The sequence below is a fragment of the Sturnira hondurensis genome, unplaced genomic scaffold (genome assembly GCF_014824575.4).
Source record: "Sturnira hondurensis isolate 20B ecotype Veracruz unplaced genomic scaffold, ASM1482457v3 Scaffold0022910, whole genome shotgun sequence".
NCBI classification, from domain to species: Eukaryota; Metazoa; Chordata; class Mammalia; order Chiroptera; family Phyllostomidae; genus Sturnira; species Sturnira hondurensis.
The window spans coordinates 5,347,087-5,369,960 of NW_028095541.1; the positions used below are offsets into that span (position 1 = coordinate 5,347,087).

Sequence of the window (22,874 nt, forward strand, 5' to 3'; positions counted from 1 at the left end):
CCGGCCTATAACCCAGGCATGTGCCCCGACTGGGAATTGAGCCAGCGACCCTCTGCTTCACAGGCCAGTGCTCAATCCACTGAGCAAAACCAGCCGGGGTCAGAGTGATCCTTTTAAAAGAGATCTAGTGGCTTCCTGACTCACCTGGTAAAAACCAAAGGACTCACTATGGTCTGTGTTACAAGTTTGCACACTGGTTTGTCACCTATTTAAATCTTGAAATGAACTTAAAGGGTGATGAGTGTCATTTCCAAACCACAAAGCAGAGCAGGGGAGAAGAGTGTGACATGTAGCTCATATTGAGTCATTGGCTAAGTTGTGTGCCTCTGTGCTGAGTTTTCATGTGAAATGTGTTGTCTCCTTTGAGACAACACATTGGTCACTGTGAGGGGTTCCACCACCCCTGGCTGCCTGCTCTGTTCAGCCACATGAACTCTCTGCTGGTCCTTGAACGCACTTGTACCTGCTCAGGGCCTTTGCAGTCTCTGTGCCTACTTCCTGCAGAAACTTTCAGGGATCACTCTTCACTCCTTCAGGTCTCTGCTCATATGTTCCTGTAATAGAAAGGCTTTTACCGTCCTTTACAAAATAACAACGTAGTTACCCCAACATTTTTATTTGACCTTTTTCTCCATGGCACTTGTCACCATCCTAACATCCTATGTATTTACTTTTTGTTTATTCTTAGTCCTGTCGAAATATGTGAGCCTCAGTTTTGTTCACACCTGTGTCCCCAGGGCCTGATACAATAATAAATGTATTTCTTTGTGTTATCACATCCAGTTGAGACAGACAATATATAAACCAGTAAGTACCACACAGTCACATTAGCTTGACAGTGGCACATGCCAGGTACAAGAAGTCAGAGAAATCCATTGTTGGGGGTGAGGCATCAGGAGGGGCTTTCTGGTGAAAAGCAGGCTGGACTGACTCTACAGGAGTGTAGGCATTCGTTATGCAGGTGCTAGGAGTGGACTGACATTGCAGCATAAGAAGCTAAGTGTGAGCTTAGGTCCTAGGATGTTAAGCCAGACAACAGATTTCCATGTGAGTTTCAGAGTGGCTAGCCATTCAGTGTGGCCCACGGTGGGTTAAAGCTAAGCGGCCCACAGAGACCACAAAGGGCAATTCTGTAAGTGGGCCCAGGGGGAGGGGGCTTCAATCAAGGTCAGAAAGGCCAGGGTGAGAGAAGATGCTAGCAGAGTGGGATGTTTATGTGTACGTATGATGCACTATTGCTAAGATTTTATTTTCTGAATATAGAAATAATACAGACTCATTACAGAAGATTTGGAAAATGTGAGAAAGGTGTGAAGAATATAAATTCACATCAGCTTCTACCACACAGAGATGATGGTAGTGTTAACATCTCGGGTTGTTTCCTTCACTGCATATGTTCTCATTAATAATGATGATTTTTCTCAAATCATGAAATTTTGTGAGATGGTTAGGTTGGGAGCACTTGGAGGCGGTGAGAGTTGCTGGTGACAAGCATGGGGAATGCTGGCAATGGAGCTGTGGAGCCTTGGTTCTCTTTGCAAGTTCAGCCTTTCCCCCAAGTAAGGAATTACACTGATTTGGGGCCCCTTCTCAATCTATGATCAGTCTTTCTTCATCACGCCATCTCTCTCACATACCCACCCACCCACACGCACACACACGTTCTGCCCCCTCTGAAAGACTGGCCTATACCCCATCCCCTGCACAGGAAAGCTGCCTGGTCCTGCTGAGTTCTGTGGAGGGTCTTCACATGCCTGACTCACTCCTAAAAAATGACATCGATAAGTTTCTCCTCCCTAGGAAAAATTGGAGCAGGAGAGAAATGAGTTTGTCATCTGAACTTGGTAAAAGCTATTCTTGCCCAATTGGGCAGAACAAGAATTCAAATATAGCATTCTGTTTAATAGTAGATATATTAAAATAAAATGTGCAGACAGGATTTCTTTCTATGTAAGAAAGTTTATATCACAATTGGCAGTGTGTGTCCTGAGATTTCACTCTGAGCAACATGGAATTAAAAAGAAAATTCTGACTGGTTTTCACAGCCAAGTCTTAAACAGAACAATCGAATGTTAAAGCACTGTTGAAAAATGCAAACTGTTACCAAGATTCTGAGCTTTTGATGATGAGAATTAAAGTTAACCTCTAGTAAGTATCCACTTCAAACTTAGTGTCACTTTTTCTGAAAAATACATAAAAATGTAACTAACAGCCAATTTTCATTTCCATGTTTCATAAGTAAGACATCATACATTTTAATAAATTACATTGACAAATACATTATGTCTTACAAGTGTATAGGATAAAAGTAGCAGATTCCTGTCTTCTTAGATGAACCTGTGGCTTTCTAGATCTTCCGTTTTGACTTGATATCATTTAAAAATAAGCACAGGGGAGAGAGCTCTGTGTGATCTGCGTTCAGTGTCTCTTCCCCTTGATGCGATGGGCCCACTGTCCCCAAAAGAGAGAGTGAGACAGGCAGCAGGAAGGGCTATAGAACACAGAAAAACAAAACAGCCCCTTGGTTAAAAAGCAAAGGTGAACCCTGGCTGGTGTGACTCAGTGGATTGAGTGCCAGCCTGTGAACCAAAAGGTTGCCAGTTCAGTTCCTAGTTGGGGCACATGCCTGGGTTTTGGGCTGGGTTCTGGGCTGGGTTCCTGGTTGGGGGCATTGCAAGAGGCAACGGATTGATGTATCTGTCATATATCAATGTTTCTCTCCCTCTCTTTGTCCTTCTCTTCCTCTCTCTCTAAATAAATCGAATCTTAAAAAACAAAAACAAAAACCCAAAGGCTGGAACCTGAGGTCCAGGATAGAGCTTGTCAGGGTGGGGTGGCTCTGTGTGGTTGGGAGGTGGGATGGGGTTCTTCACAGCAGGGTTTCCAAGCAGCATTGGCCTGGAAGGGAGGACAGCCATTCTTCTCCCATTCAGCTGACTGTTTCAGGAGCCAGGCTGGGCTAGTAGCCCAGCAGGACAAGTCTTTTCTTCCAGAGTCCTGTTCCAGCTGCCCATCTGTTTCAGCATTGATAACTCTGGTTTGCCTTTTGGCCATCCCCTCTGCTCAATCACAGCAAAGGCCTATCCCTCCTATATTCAGTCTCTTCACAGCTGATGATCCAGGTACAGACAGTCTTCATAGAGCTGACCCATACCCTTGACGAGGATGCACACAACGGGTATTCACTATCACATACACACCTGGCGTCATGGCTCTTTTGCTCACCAATTACAGATTTCTCTGCCTTGCTCCTAGACCATTGGCCTGTCATCTTTCTTGCTATGACTTGTCTTACTCAAGCATCATGGACCGAGACATAGCTGAATTCTTTCCTTTCTGAAGAAGTTTTTCCTCTGAATGTAGAATTCCCAGCAGCAGCATGAATTAAAGTTCTGAATCCATTTCTTTCTTTATTCTATTCCTGACCACTGAGCAACACTCCTCCAGGCACCATAGACAAGGGCAGGTGGCCTTCTGTATTATCTTTAGTATCTTATCTCCATCCCTGTCAGAGACAGTATTGAAAGTTCAGAGCTGAGTTTGCAGACTAGCCTCGAGCTTGACAAGCCCCTCCTTCTGGACACTTGTCCTGACCTCTGAACCTACCTTGAAAGAAAGTGAAAGCCACATTTAAGCCTGGGGTCAGTGTATTCCAGACTAGCCTCAGCCCTGCCTAGCTTGGTGTCTCTTCAGTTTAGACCACACTTTGTCAAGGTCAGTTGTGTTCTAAGTTTGCTTTGTCTACAGTTTTTTCCTGTCTCCTGGGAAGTTTGATGAGCTGCCTTCTGAACTCTGCCCACCTCTAGCCCCACCCTCTACCTTGAGTCCTTTAGCTTAGTGGTCCCCAACCTTTTTGGCACCAGGGACCAGTTTCCTGGAAGACAATTTTTTCACGGAGTAGGGAGACAGGCAGATAGGAGGCAGATTTCAGGTGGTAATACAAGTGAAAAGCCTCGCTACCTGGGCTGCCACTCACCTCCTGCTGTGCAGCATGTTCCTGACAGGCCGTGGACCAGTAGCGTCCTGGACCTGGGAATTGGGGACCCCTTATTTAGCTCATTCTTTGAAAGTGCATCTCTCTAAAAACAGTGTTAGGTTTTCTTTTGTGTTGATAAAACATGGACCTCTACCCATTTGTGATGTCAAATCCTCTGGATGATGCTTACCATAATTTTCCCCAGAATTCTATCTTCTATGGGACCAATATCATTCCCTCCTGGTGTCTGCCAAGGCTTCTCGCTTCCCTGAGCACCAGGAACGTGGGGGCTTGTCTCTCTGGAAGCGATACGCTAGGTTTCCTGGAGACTGTTTTAGAGACCTTGTGAAAGGGAAGCTCATGGCAACTCCCTGTGCTTTGTGTGCCTAATTTTTGGTGAATTATACAAGCCAAATTTTAGGCTATCTGTTGTCCTCCTTAAAAGCAGAAAGAATGTCCTGGTGGAAGAGGTGTTCTGGAAGGTGTAGAGCAAATAAATTCTGCCTTGGGAAGCACTTGTGCAGTCTCTACAGGCCAGGATGTGGCTGGACAGTCTCCTGGTGCCATGGGAGCTGCTTTCCTGACCCCAGGCAGCAAGCTGACTATACACATGTGCAACTTCATGCCTGTACACATGAAGGTGTACTCTTTCAGAAGACATGGCACTGAACAGCATGTTAAAGATTGATTCTCCCATCCTTTCCTAAGGCATTTTTGTAGGTTATGTTCTGTTTCCCTATTGATTTTTCTGATTTCTCAAAGAGATTGGACCTAAGTCATAGTCACCATATCCAAAAGTGCAGTCCTTGTTTAAGAAAGAAAAACATTTAAAGATACAATAATAATTTGTATAATCAGACATTAATCCAACCAAATTTCAAGTGATTTTACCAGACCACGTAAAAAGGCAGTGCTTAATGCTGAACACACAGGCAAATTATGATAAACAAATGCAAAATAAGTATATTTTATTTCTAGGGTCATAATAGAGAAACTAGAATAACCTGGAATACACTGGAATAAAACCATGTTTGTTTAGGTTCTCAAACTTCATTAATCACACCAGCCATCACTATTGGGATAATGTCCCTATTTTCTGATGAAATACTGTTCGTTGGCATATTGTTAAATCTTACCACTAATAATAATCTTACATATCTGTAAATTTTTTACAACATTTTATTTATTTATCTTTAGAGGGGAAGGGAAGGAGAGAGGAAGGAAACATCAATGTATGGCTGCTTCTTGTGCATCCCCTGCAGGGAACTGGCCCCTGCTGGAAACTGGCCTGCAACCCAAGCATGTGCCCTGACTGGGAATCGAACCACGATCATCTGGTTCGCAGGCCTGCGCTCAATCCACTGAGCTACACCAGCCAGGGCTCTATCTGTAAATTTAACTTAGAAAACTTTCTGATCTTAACAGAAATTTAGTTTAGTTGGGCAAAGGTTTAGCAGACTAAACTATTCAAAGTTTAAGATAAGTAAATAGGTAGACTCATTTTTCAGATCATACGCAGCAGAAAAAGAAATAGAGTTGGTTATTAGTTATCTATTGTGTAACACACCCTCCCAGAATTTTTAGTGGCTGAAAAATAACAATGATTTACTAATGATCATCTGGGTCAGCCGGTTTCCACTGGGTGGTTCTACTCCATGTATTGTCTGCTGGATTCTGTGTAGCTCATTTCACCAGAGTGCAACTGGGTTTAGAAGTCTATGACAGCATAACTCACATGTCAGAAGTGCTAGAAATCCAAGGCTTTCTGGGCCCCTCTTTCCAGCAACTCAGGGATCTCAGAATGACAGTGGAAGCAGCCAGGCCTCTTGAAGGCTGGGCTCCGAAGGGGCACAGTGTTGCTTCTGCACACATTCCACTGGAGCAAGTCCCGGGCCAGCCAAGACTTGGGGGAGGAGAGACGAATGTTGCCTCTCAATGGAATCTGCATGTGGGAACAGAGTTGTTATCATTGTTGTACACAATTAGGGACACGGGAATAGAAACAGGATCCAGGACCCTGAAACTGTGTGTGTGTGTAAACTAGTAAGGAATTTGTATATTATTTTGATATAGAGTCTGTCAGACCTCTGTTCACCTATCCCAATAGTGGCAAAAGTAAAATCTCTTAAGATTTTGTCAAATATCTCTCAGAATCATGGATTTTTAATTTTTAATTTTATTTATTTGTTTTAGATGTTATTTATTTATCTTTTGAAGGGAAGGAAAGGAGAGAGGGAGAGAAACATCAATGTATGGTTACCTCTCGTGTGTCCCCTGCTGGGAACTGGCCTGCAACCCAGGCATGTGCCCTAACTGGGTATCAAACCGCGATCATGTGGTTTGCAGGCCTGCACTCAATCCACTGAGCTACGCCAGCCAGGGCAGAATCATGGAATTTTAGAGTAGACAAGACATTTAGGATTACCTTGTGAAATCATGCCCTGCATTTTCAGCTCAACTGTTATGTGGAGAGCTTTTGTTTTCTGTCCACAATTATGTAACAAGGTAACATAGCCAGTTTTATTAATTTGGGAGCTTGATACATGTCAGTATTCTAATTATCATACCTTTTTATAAAAGACAGTGTTGCATAATATTTCAACATAAAACAAAATTAAGTCAGTTTTTCTTTCTTGCATTTTAGTCAAACCTTGTTCATAGATATAATTAATTTGTACATGGTTAAGATGCTAAGAGACATAATATTTTCTATATAAGTATTTTTTGTGTTTACACTATTGAAAGGCACATGTTTTGGTTACATGTCAAGAGCAATAGTAGATGCTCAGGAAATGTTTGTCAAGTAAAAGGACTGTGGCCATAAAAGTAATTTTATGGCTGCATTGAATGTATTCTGGGGAATATATTCATTATAATTATCATGATTATCGTTGGATGTTTAAGCTCCACCCAATTCCCAACCCACCGCTTTATTTGAGGTGCTAATTTATGATGCCTAATTCTGAAGACATCTTTATACAAATTGTCTTTCAAATACAGCTATCTTAAATTAGTCTTAAGAATAAATTTCAAGAAGTAAAATGATTAAATCAGAGTACAAATTTAATAACTTTTGATACTTATTAACATTAACCTGAAAGGAATTATAGGATTTATGTTGGCATTAAAAATATACAACTGTGAATAGTTTCACCAGCCCGTTTATCTTTAAATTATTTATTTTTTGTTGTTGTTAACAATAGTTATAAAATTCTGTTTCATTAGTGTTTCTTAAATGAATTGATTTAGAGAGAGGGGAAGGGAGAAAGGAAGAGAAACATCACTGTGTGGTTGCCTCTCACACATCCCCCCCACACTGAGGACGTGGCCTTCAACCCAGGCCTTCATGTGCTCTGACTGAGTCAACCCTTTGATTCACAGGCCAACACTAAATTCACCGAGCCACACCAGCCAGTGCCACTAGTGTTTCTTTGGTCATTGGCAAGGTTGAAAATTTGTCATGTTTGTTTAATTTAAGGGCAAATTTCTTCTTAGTTCCCTACCTATAAATTACTTAAATTTTTCCGACACAAGTGCTGACTGGTCACCCTACCTCAGTCCACTTGCTGTGCAGTACTTTCAGGAGTGAGTGCTGTGGCTTCACCCAGTAAGCCTTCCCAAGGCACCAGTGGGGGTGGCAGCCATTGTAGCTGCACATCACTGAAGTGGTGACACATTTCTTTCTCCTGTACACATACCTGCAATTCAAAGCTGATTTCTTTTTCTTCACTGTATTTTTCCACCATTGTTTGAGCACATGCAAAATGAGAAGCCTTAAGAAGCCCATGTAGACCTCTGCAATCTCCTTGGGAAATACATAGAATTCAGAGAGTGATGGGGGCTGGGCTGATCTGGCTCGCCAGGGGTTTCTGCACATTCCACCCAAGACCCATGTTTCTAATTAAGGCTTGACAGTTGGTGTAGGGTGCACTAACAGTGTCCCTGTTTCCAAAAGAACTGCAAATACTCTGTCCAGACAATGAAATGCGACAGCATATCCTATGAGAGCACATGGGCTTTGTTCTATTCCTCTCCCAGACACCCTCCTCTCAGGACTCTACCTTGCATGTGAGCACCTTTGGATGTCCCATGCTCACTAGTTCTTCTTCTTTTTTTTTAATTTAAATTATTGTATTGTTGTTTAATTATAGTTGTCTGTTTTTTCTCCCCAGCCCTGCCCCAAACCCCTCCAAACCCACCTCCCTCCCTTGCTTCCACCCTCCACATTGGTCTTGTCCATATGTCCTTTAAAGTAGTTCCTGATAACCCTTTTCCCGACTGTCCCCTCCCCCTCCCCTCTGGCTGTTGTTAGATCATTCTTAATTTCAATGACTCTGGTTAGATTTTGTTTGCTTTTTTCTTTTGTTGATTATGTTCCAGTTAAAGGTGAGGTCATATGTTATTTGTCCCTCACCACCTGGCTTATTTCACTTAGCATCATGCTCTCCAGTTCCATCCATGCTGTCTCAAAGGATGTAAGTTCCTTCTTTCTCTCTGCTGCATAGAATTCCATTGTGTAAATGTACCATAGTTTTTTGATCCACTCATTTGCTTGTGCTCAGAGAAAATGTTTGTTATGATGTCAGTGTTCCTGAATTTGTTGACACTTGTTTTGTGTCCTGTCATATGGTCTGTCTTTGAAAATATTCCATGTGTGTTTGAAAAGAATGTGTATTTTGCTTCTTTGGGATAAAGGGCTCTATATGTATCAGTTAAGTCCATTTCCTCTAGGGCATTGTTCAGTGGCACAATATCTTGGTTGGTATTTTATTTGGAAGGGCTGTCCATTTTTTGACAGTGGGGTGTTAAAATCTCCTACTATAATTATGTTGCTGACAATATCGTTCTTGAAATTCTCCAAGGTTTTCTTTATGTATTTGGGTGCTCCTATGTTTGGTGAATATATATTTGCTATGTTTATGTCTTCTTGATGGATTCTTTTCTTGAAGATTATGAAGTGACCTTCTGAGTCTCTTTTTATGCTTCTTTTTTTGAAGTCTGTTTTGTTTGACATGAGTATTGCTACTCCAGCTCTTTTTTCCTGTCCATTTGATTGGAATATTTGTTTCCAGCCCTTCACTTTCATTATGGGTAGGTCTTTTGTTCTGAGATGGGTTTCCTGTAGGCAGTATATGTGTGGGTCAGGTTTTTTTTTTATCCATTCTGCTATTCTGTGTCTTTTAATTGGGTCATTTAATCCATTTACATTTGAGGTTATTATTGATGGGTACTTTATTCATAGCCAATTTTTTATACTTGTGTTCCTCTCTCTTTCACTGTTTTTCTTCCTGTTCTTAAAGCAAACCCTTTAGCATCTCCTACAGAGCTGGTTTGGAGAAGGTGTATTCTTTGAGACTTCTTTTGTCTGGGAAGCTCCTTATTTGGCCTTCCACTTTAATTGAGAGTCTTGCTGGATAAAGTATTCTTGGTTGCAGGCCTCTGGTTTTCATTAATTGGAATATTTCTTGCCATTCCCTTCTGGCTTGGAGCTTTTCCTTTGAGAAGTCAGCTGCTAATCTTATTGGGGCTGCCTTTCATGTTACTTCCTGTTTCTCCCTTGCTGCCTTTAAGATTCTCTCTGTGTCTTGGAATTTTGCCATTTTAATTATGATGTGTCTTGAAGTGTGCATCTTTGGGTTCCTCTTGATTGGGACTCTGTGTTCCCTGGATTTGTGTGACTTTTTCTCTCATCAAATTAGGGAAGTTTTCCATCATGACTTTTTCAAATAGGTTTTCTATCCCTTGCTCTTTCTGATATTTTTATTATATGGATATTATTATGTTTCATGTTATCTTGCATTTCCCTTAACCCCTCTTCATTCTTTGTGAGCCTCTTTTCCTTGTCTTGCTCATTTTGGTTGTTTTTTTTTTTTACCTTGTCCTTCAGCTCACCGATCTGATCCTCTTCTTCATCAAGTCTGCTTTTGATTACTTCTACTGTGTTCTTCAGTCCAGAACACAAATTGTATTCTTCATTTCCTCGAGGCCTTTGTTGATAGTTTCTATTCTCTTTTACATGTTGATGTAGTTTGCAGTGAGTTCATTGTAGTTTCCCTGTAGTTTTTGGTAATTCCCTGTGAGCTCATTGAGCTTCCTTAATAACCATTGCTTTGAACTCAAGATCTGATAGTTGAGTTGCCTCTATTTCATTTAGTATTCTTTCTGAGTCTTCTTCCTTTCTTTTTATTTGGGGATTTTTTCTTTGTATTCCCATTGTTTGTGAGACTCTTCTTGTTAGCCTTAGCTTCTTAAATTGATCTGTTCTGACTCCCTGGGTTTATGGTGTGAACTTCTGTACTAGAAGACCTGTGAGATTCAGTGGTACAGTCTCCTTGATCTCCTGAGCTTGCTGGTTTGGGACTGTCGTTTATGTTGGCTCTCTGTATGTCTTTGGGTTTTGATTATTGTTGGGTCTTTATTTGGTGGGTCCCTCCCACCAGCTGGTTAACTGAGCGTCACTTTGACCACTACCTCTTGTATTTTGTTGTGCAGGTGTGTACAAGTTATGTTGAAGCTGGTTCTTCTGTGTGTATAAGGTTTTCAGGCTTCTTTCTTGTTCTTGTTCAGTTGTTTGTTCTGGGTAATTTCTCCACTATTTAGTTATATTTCCAGATAGGTCCTGGATTGAGTTAGTGTGGCTTCTACTCCCTCCTTCACCTTCTTCTCTTGTTATCTGCTGGTGGTTCCTTTGTTGGTGGGTTTCCTCTTCCACTGGGTATCCTGGTGTTCACAGCTTCCACCTACTTTTCTTGTGTGATCAGTTGGAGGGGGAAGGCAAAATGGTTTAAGACAGCAAGAGTGTATTCTATGATATTTACAGTATCAGTCCGTAGAGAAGAGATAGATCCTTTGGATATGTATAGTGTTAACTGTGATATTTCACCCAACTAGCCACTTTTTAGAAAGGGTAGAAAGAAGATAAGACTCTTTTGGGAGTGGGGGGAAGGATTATGAGTTGGACATAGAAAGCAGTGAGGTTGTGGGAGGTCAGATTATGAGATAAAGTGAGAATAAAGGATGCAAAATAGGTGTAGTGTATGAGACAGTAGAGTTAACCACTACAGTAATAAAGTTCAGGAAACTGAAGTGGGTAACAGCTGGGAGGGGTGCTGTGTGGTATTTACAATTGTATGGAACAGCTATTATTTACAATAATAATGGAGCAACAATCATATAACAGAATCTGTGTGATCTGGATAACCAGAATAGGAAGTATATGACCTTGAGTAGTGTGCTAATGGAACACAGGTCAAGTGAAAGACAGTAAATTAACAATACACTATGAGCCCTGGCTGGTGTAGCTCAGTGGATTGAATGCGGGCCTGTGAACCACACGATCACGGTTCGATTCCCAGTCAGGGCACATGCCTGGGTTGCAGGCCAGTTCCCAGCAGGGGACGCACAAGAGGCAACCATACATTGATGTTTCTCTCCTTCTCTCCTTCCCTTCTCCTGTAAAGGTAAATAAATAAAATATTAAAAAAAAAACAATACACTATGAAAGAGGGAAGAGGGGAAACCAGTCAAACAATGCAGTTTAACCAGACAAATGAAGAAGACTAAATAGAAAGAAGAGAAATACAAAAATACTAATAAAAGATGTAAGAATAGTGAAAAATAATAATGCCAATATGCAGTAACTTGCAAGTTCTCTGTAGTAGCAAAGTGACATTTTTCTCACTGTCTCAGCTGTTGGGATGAACCCTCTTTGGGTCCATCTCTGGCCAGTTCCAGGTTTTTTTGTCTCACTATGGGAATAAAAAAAAAAGCCTCCTATTGGCTTCAAACTGGCCCTGCCAGTTTTGCTGGTCTTCCTGGCTGCAGCAGGCTGAGGGGGGCTTGGGCTTTTCTCCCTTCCTGATCAGCACTCCGTCAGCCTCCAGCCCAGTTCCCCAGCAGCCTCCGGTCCTTCGGGTTTGGGTATACACTCTCCCTGGTGCTACAGGTGTGGGCTCAGGGGTCTTCTGCAGTGTGCACTCTTTCTGGTTCTTCAGATGTGGGTGCTGGGCCTTCCATGGTAAGCACTTTCCCTGGGGTTGCTGGCATGCACACTTGGCCCGGCGACCTCAGGTCTCTTAGGTGTGGGTGCATACTCTGCCCAGGGCTACGGGAGTGTGGTGCACAGGGCCTTCCACCCCACCTCGGGAGGGCCATGTGGCTGGATGGGGAGGAGGTCAGAGTGGCTATTGTAGGAGAGCTCCCCAATCAGCCACCAAGTACCTCTTTTTTCATTTTTCCTTTTTGAGAAATTCCTCCTGCTCAAGCCTGCTGCTCTGTACAGAGGTCTGGCCTCTCACACAGCCAAATTCTCCAACTAGACCAGGGACTGTCTAGGTCAGGGCCCAACTCTCAACTCTCCCCAGCCAGTGTCCATAGATTCCATGGGTGCACACAGCCCCTGTGTGTTTGCCACTTTGTCCTTATTACCCCTCTCTGCGACTTCAAGCAACCAGGTCTGTCCTGGTGCTGCTCAGACCTTTTTTGGCCAGGGAGGGAGCCATTGACCCGGCTCTCTCCCAAGAACCTTTTGGCAGACCGGGCAGGTGCTGGGCCTGGGGTGCCAGGCCAGGGGCTGAAGCTGCCCTGGGCTCCACACTGGTCCCAGGGACCTTATTGTCCTGAAGCAGTCTCCTTACCATCTGTTTTTTCAATGTCCTCTACAGTTTTTGGTCTCCTTTCTTCATATATGCTGGGGTACTGTTGGCTGTTCACCCTGTTCCTCAGTAGATCAGGTAGGCGTTTCACCCAAGTGCAGGGGGAAGTGGACTGGCCTCCCATTTACTTCACCACCATCTTCAGACTCCAAAATTCCATGCTCGCTAGTTCTTTAGGCGCCTCCTCTGTCCTTGAGGAATCTATTTTTGGATAAGATTTACTTTTAAATGAAAGAAAAGGAATACCACCCAATCTAAAACCTGGCTGTGCTGTCTACCTTTTCCTTGATAAACTGAGGATGTGCCTGTTTATTTTAGAGTGTGGTGTCTGAGGCCCTCGGAAGCTGCTGAAGCTGTTACCCCCAGAACAGCAGTGTTCTGGTGGCCGCTGGGTCTCAGCCTCTTTGGTGAGCTATTGCAGGAGATTCTTTTCCTTCACTTGAAGTTGGAACTTGAATTGCTGGTGTGTGTGAGAAAGACCAAGAGACAGACAGACAGACACACAGGAAACCCACATAGACCCAATAAGCCCAGAATTGTTCATTTGTAATTTCTTGGCCAAAATTCTTAATTGAATTATAATGTGGGGATATAACTTTGCTAACATTTGGAAAATGCATTCCTACCAGGAAGGAGGTGGGAGAGGATCTCCAGAGGAAATTCGTTTCTTTGTACATCATAACTTTTCTCTGAATTATTTTATTTTTTTAAATATATTTTATTATTATGCCATTACAGTTGTCCCATTCCCCCCCTTCACTCCCCTCCACCCTGCACACCCCTCCCCCACCATTCCCCCCCTTTAGTTTATGTCCATGTGTCACAAGTTCTTTAGATTCTGTATTTCCCATAGTATTCTTGCCCTCCCCCCTATCTATTTTCTACTTACCATCTATGCTACTTCTTCTCTGTACTTTCTCCCTCCTTCTCCTCCTCCCACTCCTCTGTTGCTAACCCTCCAGGTCATCTCCATTTCTGTGGCTCTGCTCCTGTTTTAGCTGTCCACTTAGTTTGCTTTTGTTTTAGGTGTGGTTGTTAATAACTATGAGTTTGCTGTCCTTTCATTGTTCATATCCTTATCTTCTTTTTCTTAGATAAGTCCCTTTAACGTTTTATATAATAAGGGCTTGGTGATGATGATGTCCTTGAATTTGACCTTATCTGAGAAGCACTTTATCCATCCTTCCATTCTAAATGAAAGTTTTGCTGGATAGAGCAATCTTGGATGTAGGTCTTTGGATTTCATGACTTGGAATACTTCTTTCCAGCCCCTTCTTGCCTGTAAGGTCTCTTTTGAGAAATCAGCTGACAGTCTGATGGGCACTCCTTTGTAGGTGACTGTCCCCTTATCCCTTGCTGCTCCTAGGATTCTCTCCTTCCTTTTAATCTTGGCTAATGTAATTATGATGTGCCTTGGTGTGTTCCTTCTTGGGTCCAACTTCTTTGGGACTCTCTGAGCTTCCTGGATTTCCTGGAAGTCTATTTCCTTTGCCAGACTGGGGAAGTTCTCCTTTATTATTTGTTCAAATAAGTTTTCCACTCGTGGCTGTTTCTTTCCCCCTTCTGGTACCCCTATAATCCGGATGTTGGAACGTTTAAAGATGTCCTGGAGGTTCCTAAGCCTCTCCTCATTTTTTTGAATTCTCATTTCTTCATTCCTTTCTGGTGGGATGTTTTGTTCTTCCTTCTGGTCCATTCCATTGATTTGAGTCCCAGTTTCCTTTCCATCACTATTGGTTTCCTGTGCATCTCCCTTCATTTCAATTAGTTTAGCCTTCATATGTTCCTCTAATTTGTGACTAAAATCAGCAAGTCCTGTGAGCATCCTGATCACCAGTATTTTGAACTGTGCATCTGAAACACTGGCTATTTCTTGATCACTTAGAATTATAGGCTCTGGGGCTTTGAGCTGTTCTTGAGCCATAATGTTTGGTCTCTTCGCACATGTTATGTATGAGGGGCGGAGCCTAAGGTGTTCACCAGGGCCGGGCGGTCCAGTCACTGGGTTGTTACACGGTCTGGTTGAGTGCTTTGTTGTTGTCAGACTTCTGTACAGTTCAATTTTCACTGTTTTGGCTGCGTTTTTGTTTCTAAAACTTAGCTGTCTTTAAATTTAGTTGTGGGAGGGTGCACAGTGTTTCCACCTACACTTCTATCTTGGCCGGAAGTCCTTTTCTCTGAATTTAAATTACTCTATATTGATGCCGGAAAACAGCTGAGCTATGGAGTGTGTGAATCCAACTTCTGTCTTCCTATTTATGAGCCATTAGTTGTAGGAGCATGAAGGGGTGTGCCACAGCTCTGCCCCTGCAGGGATGGCAGGTAGGAGAGCAAAGGCAGGTAGGCACACACCCAGAGACTTTACCTGAGACTAGGACAGAGCGGGTGGGACAGACCACACTGTGTAAGGGTGCTTCAGGAGCCGGGAAACAGCAAAGCTGACCATTAATTAGTCTTCTGTAGCTTCCTGGCAGGTTCTCTGCTGTGCAGGTTGCAGGCTAGTGGGGCAGGCTTTCAGGGCCTTTTGCGGTCTGTGACAGCCAGAGAGCTTGTCAAGGTTACTATGGAGGAGGCTCACTGAGGGGCAGAATCGAGGCACTGTTGGGTGCCCCGATTAAAGAAATTAAGTGTGATGGTGCTGCAACCACACTCCCTGACCGGTGCCAGGAGAGGCAGCTGGCCGTGATGAGGCCTTCTCCCACCTGGTGGCAGGCCCAGCACCTGGCTACTATGTGGGGATGCTCAAGGTGGTGGCTGCACCCCCTCACTCTATGCCTCTCCTCCAAGCGGGTTTTAAGTCACTTCTCATAGTGCCACTCCAGCCTGCTGGCTCAGAGTCTGAGGACGGGAGTCATGCTGTTAGATGGGCTTGCGGCTTAGTGACAGCTCACTGGGGCCATAAGCAGTTGTGGCATCTGGGGAGGGGATGAGAGGCAGGGCTGCCTGTGGCTTTGACAGCATGGTGTAATTGTGTCTCCGGACAGTTGTTATGAAAGCTATGGTTCTCGTTGGCTCAGTGAAGGGCAGTGACACATAGGCAGACGCTCTGACTCTGGTTACTGAAAGTTAACTGATAAATGAGCTACGCATTTAAGAGGTGAGATTTTATGACCTGAAATGTCCCTGTGAACATGAGTCATTCTTTATGGTCTCCTTGTGTTGAGTTTTCTTGGTTACATTTCTAGATTTGTAGCACAATAAACATACAAGTCTTGCAGTTGGGGTGCCCAGTAAATAGAGAGAGATTGAAATATGTGCACACTTAACTTTGTCAATCCCTGAACATGTAACAGGTTCTGGAGCAATGACCGTGGCTGGCAGCTCACTGGGAAGAAGATGGGCTGGTGGCCATGTTGCACACAAAGCAGGTGAACGGTTCCTGCAGATTAAAAGGCTGTGTTAAGAGTCATCTTCTAATAGCACACATTAAATGAGCACCAAAAGCTCCGGGTGACCCCTGACATAAGAGGTGGTCTCTTGTCAGGTCCTTCTCCAAGCTGCGGAGACTCCTTCACAGACTTGACCTCATTGCACAACAGAATTGCAAGATAGGGAAGTTGAGTTTCACATGCCACGTGCAGTCAAGGAGACACTGAAGTGTCCACTTTCTGAACACTGCTCACTTTCAGCAACTCTTCCATATTCCAAACATACACACTTTCTGTCAATGAGAAAGTGCATTTAGACTTCCGTCAAGATGAAGGCGTAGGTGGAAACACTGTGCCTTCTCCCACAACCAAGTTTGAATACAACAAAGGTTTAGTAAACGAAGACACAGCCAAAAACAGAAAATTGAACTATACAGAAGTCCGACAACAATGAACCGTTCAACCGGACTGGTAAGAGGGGCAGAGCCAGCAGCGGAGCAGGGTCGGGCAGGGTCGGGCAGGAAGGATCTCCCGACCCCAGGTGCCCAGGCAGCTGGGGTAGCATCAGGAGGACCCAGTGAGGGCACAGGGCAGCAGGCTGGCCGTGGCTACACATTCGTGCGCAGATAAACCAGCAGAGGAGTGAGCAGTGAGACAGACCATGCAGGCCCCAGTGGTGGACCCAGTGAGGGCACAAGGTGGTGGGCTGACCGTGGTTGCACATCCACATGCAGTGGGACAGACCGAGTGGGCCCCCGGCGGCGGGAGGCAGCATAGGGGTCTGCCATTGCTTTCCTTTGACCCCGCCCCCACATACAGCATCACAGCCCAGCGACTGAGTTGCCCTGCCCTGGTGAACACCTAGGGCTCCGTTCCTCATAAGCAACAGGCACAAACAGTCCAAAATATGGCTCAAAAAGAACTGAAAGCCCCAGAGCCGATAACTCTAAGCGACCAAGAAATAGCCAGTGTATCAGATGCACAGTTCAAAATACTGGTGATCAGGATGCTCACAGAACTGGTTGATGATAGTCGCATATTAGAGGAACATATGAAGGCTAAACTAATTGAAATGAAGGGAATGCACAGGAAACCAAAAGTGATGGAAAGGAAACCGGGACTCAAATCAAGGGGGTGGACAAGAAGGAAGGAAGAAATGACCAAACAGAAAAATGTGAAGTTACAAGAATTCAAAAAAAATGAGGAGAGGCTTAGGAACCTCCAGGACATCTTTAAACTTTCCAACATCTAAATTATAAGGGTATCAGAAGGGGAAAAGAAACAGCCATGAGTGGAAAACTTATTTGAACAAATAATAAAGGAGAACTTCCCCAGTCTGGCAGAGGAAATAGACTTCCAGGAAATCCAGGAAGCTCAGAGAGTCCCAAAGAAGTTGGACCCAAGAAGGAACACACCAAGGCACATCATAATTACATTAGCCAAGATTAAAATGAAGGAGAGAATCCTAGAAGCAGCAAGAGATAAGGGGACAGTCACCTACAAAGGAGTGCCCATCAGACTGTCAGCTGATTTCTCAAAAGAGACCTTACAGGCAAGAAGGGGCTGGAAAGAAGTATTCCAAGTCATGAAATCCAAAGACCTACATCCAAGATTGCTCTATCCAGCAAAGCTTTCATTTAGAATGGAAAGACAGATAAAGTGCTTCTCAGAAAAGGTCAAATTCAAGGACATCATCATCACCAAGTCCTTATTATATGAAATGCTAAAGGGACTTATCTAAGAAAAAGAATATAAAAGATACGAACAATGAAAGGATGTTAACAATGAAAGGTTGTTGATAACTATGAGCAAACTCATAGTTATTAACAACCACACCTAAAACAAAAGCAAACTAAGTGGACAGCTAAAACAGGAGCAGAGCCACAGAAATGGAGATGACATGGAGGGTTAGCAACAGAGGAGTGGGAGGAGGAGAAGGAGGGAGAAGGTACAGAGAATAAATAGCATAGACTGTAGGTACAAAATAGGGAGAGGGCAAGAATGGTATGGGAAATGTAGAAGCTAGAGAAATTGTGACACATGGACATGAACCAAAGGGGGGCAGTGGGAGTGTGCAGGGTGGAGGGGAATGAAGCGGGCAAATTGGACAACTGTAATGGCATAATGAATAAAATATTTTTTTAAGTGTGTAGTGAGGAAGGAGGGAGCATCTGGAGTGGTGGCTCTGTCTCCTGAGTGGCAGTGTGCAGACACAGGCACTGTTCCTTCAGCAGAACCTGAGCCCCCTCATCATTCTGGAATCTCTCTGTGTTTCCACCCCTCCCTTCTCCTAGTCTGAGTTACAGGAGTGATCTCCCACCCTTGTACCCTCAGAGCCCTTCTCATCTCTTCACCACCTTTCTTCCAAATTTTTCGTTTCTTCCTCCTCATTTCTCCACCCTTCAACCCTCAAAACAGCCTCCCTGCGTCCAGTAGGCTGTCCTCTGTGGTCACCATCCTCCCATATGTTCTCACGGCTCACAGCTCTGCAGAGCCGACCACAGGGTACCTGGGCCACAGTCCTCAGTGTCCTGTCCCTCTGTCTACCATCTGCTCCTGTATGCTGGATCTCCCCCACCTTACAGTTTCTCTGTGCCCCAGATTGATCTTCTCATTGACCAGTGTCCCTCCTGGAAAGCCTCTGCAACTGCTTTCAAATAGGGACAGAACTCTGTGTCCAGTTGACCGAGATGGTGGTCCCTCTTTGCTGCCTCCTCAAGCCTCCAACCCATCTTCTCTGTAAGCTCCTGCTCTGACTGTTCCACATGCCAAGAATCCATTTTCTCTACTGGGCTCGCCATCTGTCCAAATTGTCTGTCTTGAAGAGCCCTCTCTTCCATGAGCAGTCTTTGGTGCCCACTCCCTTGGTGAGATGAGTCTGATTCCTCTGACCCTCATCCATTCTACCTGCATCTCCCCGTGGTAACCACCAGTGTCTGTCTTGTAGTATCCCAGGGGAATTCTAAGGGGCCTGTCCTGTGCCACCCATGAGTGCTTAGGCTCCTTTAGCCTGTTCTTTCCTTCTCCCACCGAACCAGGGCCCTAAGCACAAGTTCCCAACTGCTCTAGGCAGCATAGGTCATTGCAAATAGTAGGCATTCAGGAAGTTTCTTTATAGATGACTTTTTAGCAACTTTCCCATCCCCTTGGGGCAGATCACCTGGTCTGGACCTCAGCATTGCAGATGCCCATGTCCCAGAGTCAGCCTGGGTGTGAGCTGGGTTACAGCAAGGTTCCTTGACCCCACCATTCTTCACAGTATACTGTTGGAGTTTTAGGTTTATACCCAGTCTCAAAAGTTTTCTAAGGTGAAACAATTTAAGATTCTTTCAGGTCCACCATCAAAATTCCTGTGTGTTCTTGATACACACTAAGTAGTCCTCTGTGGTTTAGTACAGGGTAGACTCACCATCAGGCACCTGAGGACATCTAACCAACTGTGCCCATTCTGAGACTCATCTGCGGCACCTTCAACATCACAGGGAGGCAAGTGTCACAACAGTCAGGAGCAGGGCTGGAATGGAAGTCTCTGGTTGCTTTAAGGTGACCATGTGCTTCCTGCAGGAGATGGCAGGCCGGGCGCTGAAGCAGACGGGCAGCAGGAGCATTGAGGCTGCCCTGGACTACATCAGCAAGATGGGCTACCTGGACCCAAGGAAGGAGCAGATCGTGCGTGTCATCAAGCAGACCTCCCCAGGTGAGCTGAGGCCTGCAGCCTGCTAGTAAAGTTGGTTTGTGATTTACAAACATAAAATAAGGTCTATTGTGGTCGTGTTCAGCAAATTGCCTCTGGGCACATTGCTAGCCTGTAATGGATGAACCAAGCCTGCCCTGCTCTGACATTCAGGCTCTGGAGGGGATGCAGCGGTGGTAGATCATGCAACTTCCCTGGGTACCCTCCCATCTGAAATAACCTATGTTGGGAGCGACTTGTGAAAGATTGCAAAATTCACTGGATATTAAAATTAGGCAGAGTGGGAATAAAAATGTTCTTTTTACTTTCTGTTAGGCCTGTGGAGGCATCTTTCAAAAGGGAGGCTTATTTCATTGATTTTAAAACACCATTTCTCACACTTGAGAACCACTGCCCAGTGGCTTAGGGTGTTGGTACTGGGGAGGCCTGGACCCAGGAGCAAGTGCTCGGCTTCTCTGGCTCTCTGTGGAGAGTCCTTTTCTGGGATGGAGCAGATGAGGGGCATGAGCTCCCCCAAGTGTGGTGAGGACTTGTGGTACTTAGCAAAGCAGTTTCCCCTGTTTTGTGGAAGGCCTGGGACAAACCAACTTCATTGCTGAGTGAGAACTGTACAGGCTTTGAAAGATGAACCTCTGCTGTTAAGAGGACACACACTCATGTTTTCTTCTTGGCAGAAGGAGTTTCATTACACAGCACTGGTTAGCCATCCATGTCATGGTGCTTAGCCATTCTGGTCCTGTCTTAGAGCACAGCTTTCAGGGGACCACAGGGCGATGTTCTGTGTGATTCTCTTCTACATTAGCCTTTGGTTTTTGTTCAGTGGTGCAGGAAACAGCTATATTTGGCTGTGACTTCTTCCTGATGTGGTGGCTCTAGAGGGTCTTGGCTTTGTCAGGGGCCCCCGTAATGGCTCTCTATGGGAAGGGCAGAACTTTTGACTCAGAGGCAGCCCAGATGAGCCCCAACAGAGTTCAGCCTTGCCCAGGGATCTTCAGTCCCGAAAGAGCCTGAAAGTGCCAGAACCTTCTGGACAGACCCCTCTAATGCCACGCTGATTCTTTCTTCCCTCTGCAGGAAAGGGCTTGGCGCCCACCTCAGTGCCACAAAGGCCAAGCTTTGAAGGAGCAGAGGATCCTTTTTCCCCCTACCATCCAATGAGTGGGGCTTATGAGGGCAACGGTGCTCTGGAGGAGGTGCCCCGGCAGTACATGGACTATCTCTTTGCTGGCACCAGTCCCCACAGCACACCTGGTGGCTCCCAGCACCAGCCCAAGGACTACTCTGCAAGTATGGAGGCTGCCGGGATGAACTTCCCCGTGGCTGGGCCCGGAGGCCAAGGCCTCCCCTTGCAGGGCCCACACTACAGGCCACACCTGCTGGTGCCCGGGGAACCCCTGAGCTACAGCGTCCAGCGCAGCCCATCCTTCCAGAACAAGGTGCCACAAGATGCTGTGGGGTATGCCAGTCTGGCTGCCAAGGGCCCAGCTGGGCAGCCAGGGGCTGGCCACACCTTCCAAGCAGTGGGGGCCACAGCAGGTTTGTATGTGCTGCACCCACACCACAAACAGGCCCCCCAGGTGCACGTGATGGTACCCCCACAGAGCCTCCTGGCCCCCTCCAGGAATAGCCTCAATGTGGACCTGTTTGAAGCTGGTAGCGCCCCTGTCCAGCCATGGCCCGTGCCCACCCTGGCCCGGCGCAACTCTCTACAAAAGCAGGCGGCATTCCGGCCCGAGGGCACTGTCCCCAGCAGGAGCAGCTCCTTCAACAGCCACCAGCAGCCCGTGGCCATGGCTTCCCCCAACACCATCACGGCAGTGACAGCAGCTCACATCCTGCACCCAGTGAAGAGTGTGCGCGTGCTCCGGCCTGAGCCACAGACAGCTGTGGGACCCTCCCATCCGGCCTGGGTGCCCGCACCCACCCCAGCACCTGATGGGCCTGACACTACTGATGAGCACCCTCCACCCTTGGTGGGTGCCAGCCCCTACCCGAGGGATGTGGATGTGAGGTGCCCGCCCCCACCTTACCCCAAGCACCTGCTGCTGCAGGGTGTAGCCGAGCAGGTGGATGTGGATGTGGACTGCCTGTGTGCGGGGCTGGAGCAGAGGCTGCGGGGAAACCCCTCTGAGCCCCCCGACAGGGGCCACAAAGGCATCAAGGTGGATCGAGCTGGGAAGGATAAGAAACTGATCCAAACATCTCCTGTCCCAGTTCGCAAACATAGCCGTGACGAGGAAAAAAGAGAGTCTCGAATCAAGAGCTACTCACCCTATGCGTTCAAGTTCTTCATGGAGCAGCATGTGGAAAATGTCATCAAGACCTACCAGCAGAAGGTCAACCGCAGGCTGCAGCTGGAGCAGGAGATGGCCAGAGTAATCTCTTCTTTCACTCTTCCTAAGCCATTAATAGGAATTGCAGCAGGATCCCTTTTCTTTCTGTTTTATGCACTTTTGGTACCAACTAGTCATCTCCCCAGCACTGGTCTGGTTATGGGGAGAGAACCTGGAGAAATTACAGGTGTGTCAGCCTCCCTTCTTCCTTTTGAGGACTGCAGGGATCAGCTATAGCTGTGCACCATGTGCCAACAAGAGAATTAGCAAATTGGTTTTTATTTGCTTTTGTTCATTGGCAAAGTTCATTAAATTTCACTAATAAAACACTTTGGGAAGAGTAGAAACAAAGTTTGAGGCTTTATGAATTGAAATTATGGGATTCATTTATCCTTTTTTAAATAATTTATTCTTTCATTAAAGTAATGCTTCAAAGGGAACTGACTTGATGAGAAGGTAATTAGTAAATTTAAATGTTATAGTAAATTTAAATTACACAAACCAATAATTTCAAATTCTAAAAATAAAATTGTGCTCTTACTTTTTGCTCTCTCATTTTCATTGACTTTTCTGTTTTCTCATTTTCCCCTGAGCTATTAAAATGTTAGATTGCTTTTAGAGCTTCTAACATTTTGTGGTCCCCTTTCCACGGGTTTTTGTTAATAGATGTTTCCTTTTGTTTTTAAGGGCCTAAAGTCACCCGGAGAGAGAACTATTTTGTCTTCCCTTGGGATTCTGGATTTGTGTCATATATGGATATAAAGAACAAAACTGATTTGTTTTTTTGTTTGGAGTGTATTGGACTCATTCTCCTTTCTTCTCATTCCTGTAGATCAAGTCAGGTTCCTC

The 22,874-nt window shown here is 45.1% G+C and overlaps 1 protein-coding gene across 3 annotated transcripts in view; it reads left to right on the top strand.

Moving 5' to 3' along the window:
- The window catches only part of LATS2 (large tumor suppressor kinase 2), a 94,100-nt gene that overhangs the window by 61,769 nt on the left and 9,457 nt on the right, over nucleotides 1-22,874 (top strand). Inside the window, exons 1-3 of one of the 3 annotated variants that reach the window (XM_037037296.1) lie at nucleotides 5,704-6,001; nucleotides 19,563-19,695; nucleotides 20,767-22,067. In XM_037037296.1, coding sequence (XP_036893191.1) covers nucleotides 19,566-19,695; nucleotides 20,767-22,067 — 1,431 coding nt within the window. In that variant the 5' untranslated portion in view covers nucleotides 5,704-6,001; nucleotides 19,563-19,565. Of the gene's footprint in view, nucleotides 1-5,703; nucleotides 6,002-11,293; nucleotides 11,305-19,558; nucleotides 19,696-20,766; nucleotides 22,068-22,874 lie in introns of those variants that run through there. The other 2 variants (XM_037037295.1, XM_037037294.1) reach the window with 2 other exon arrangements.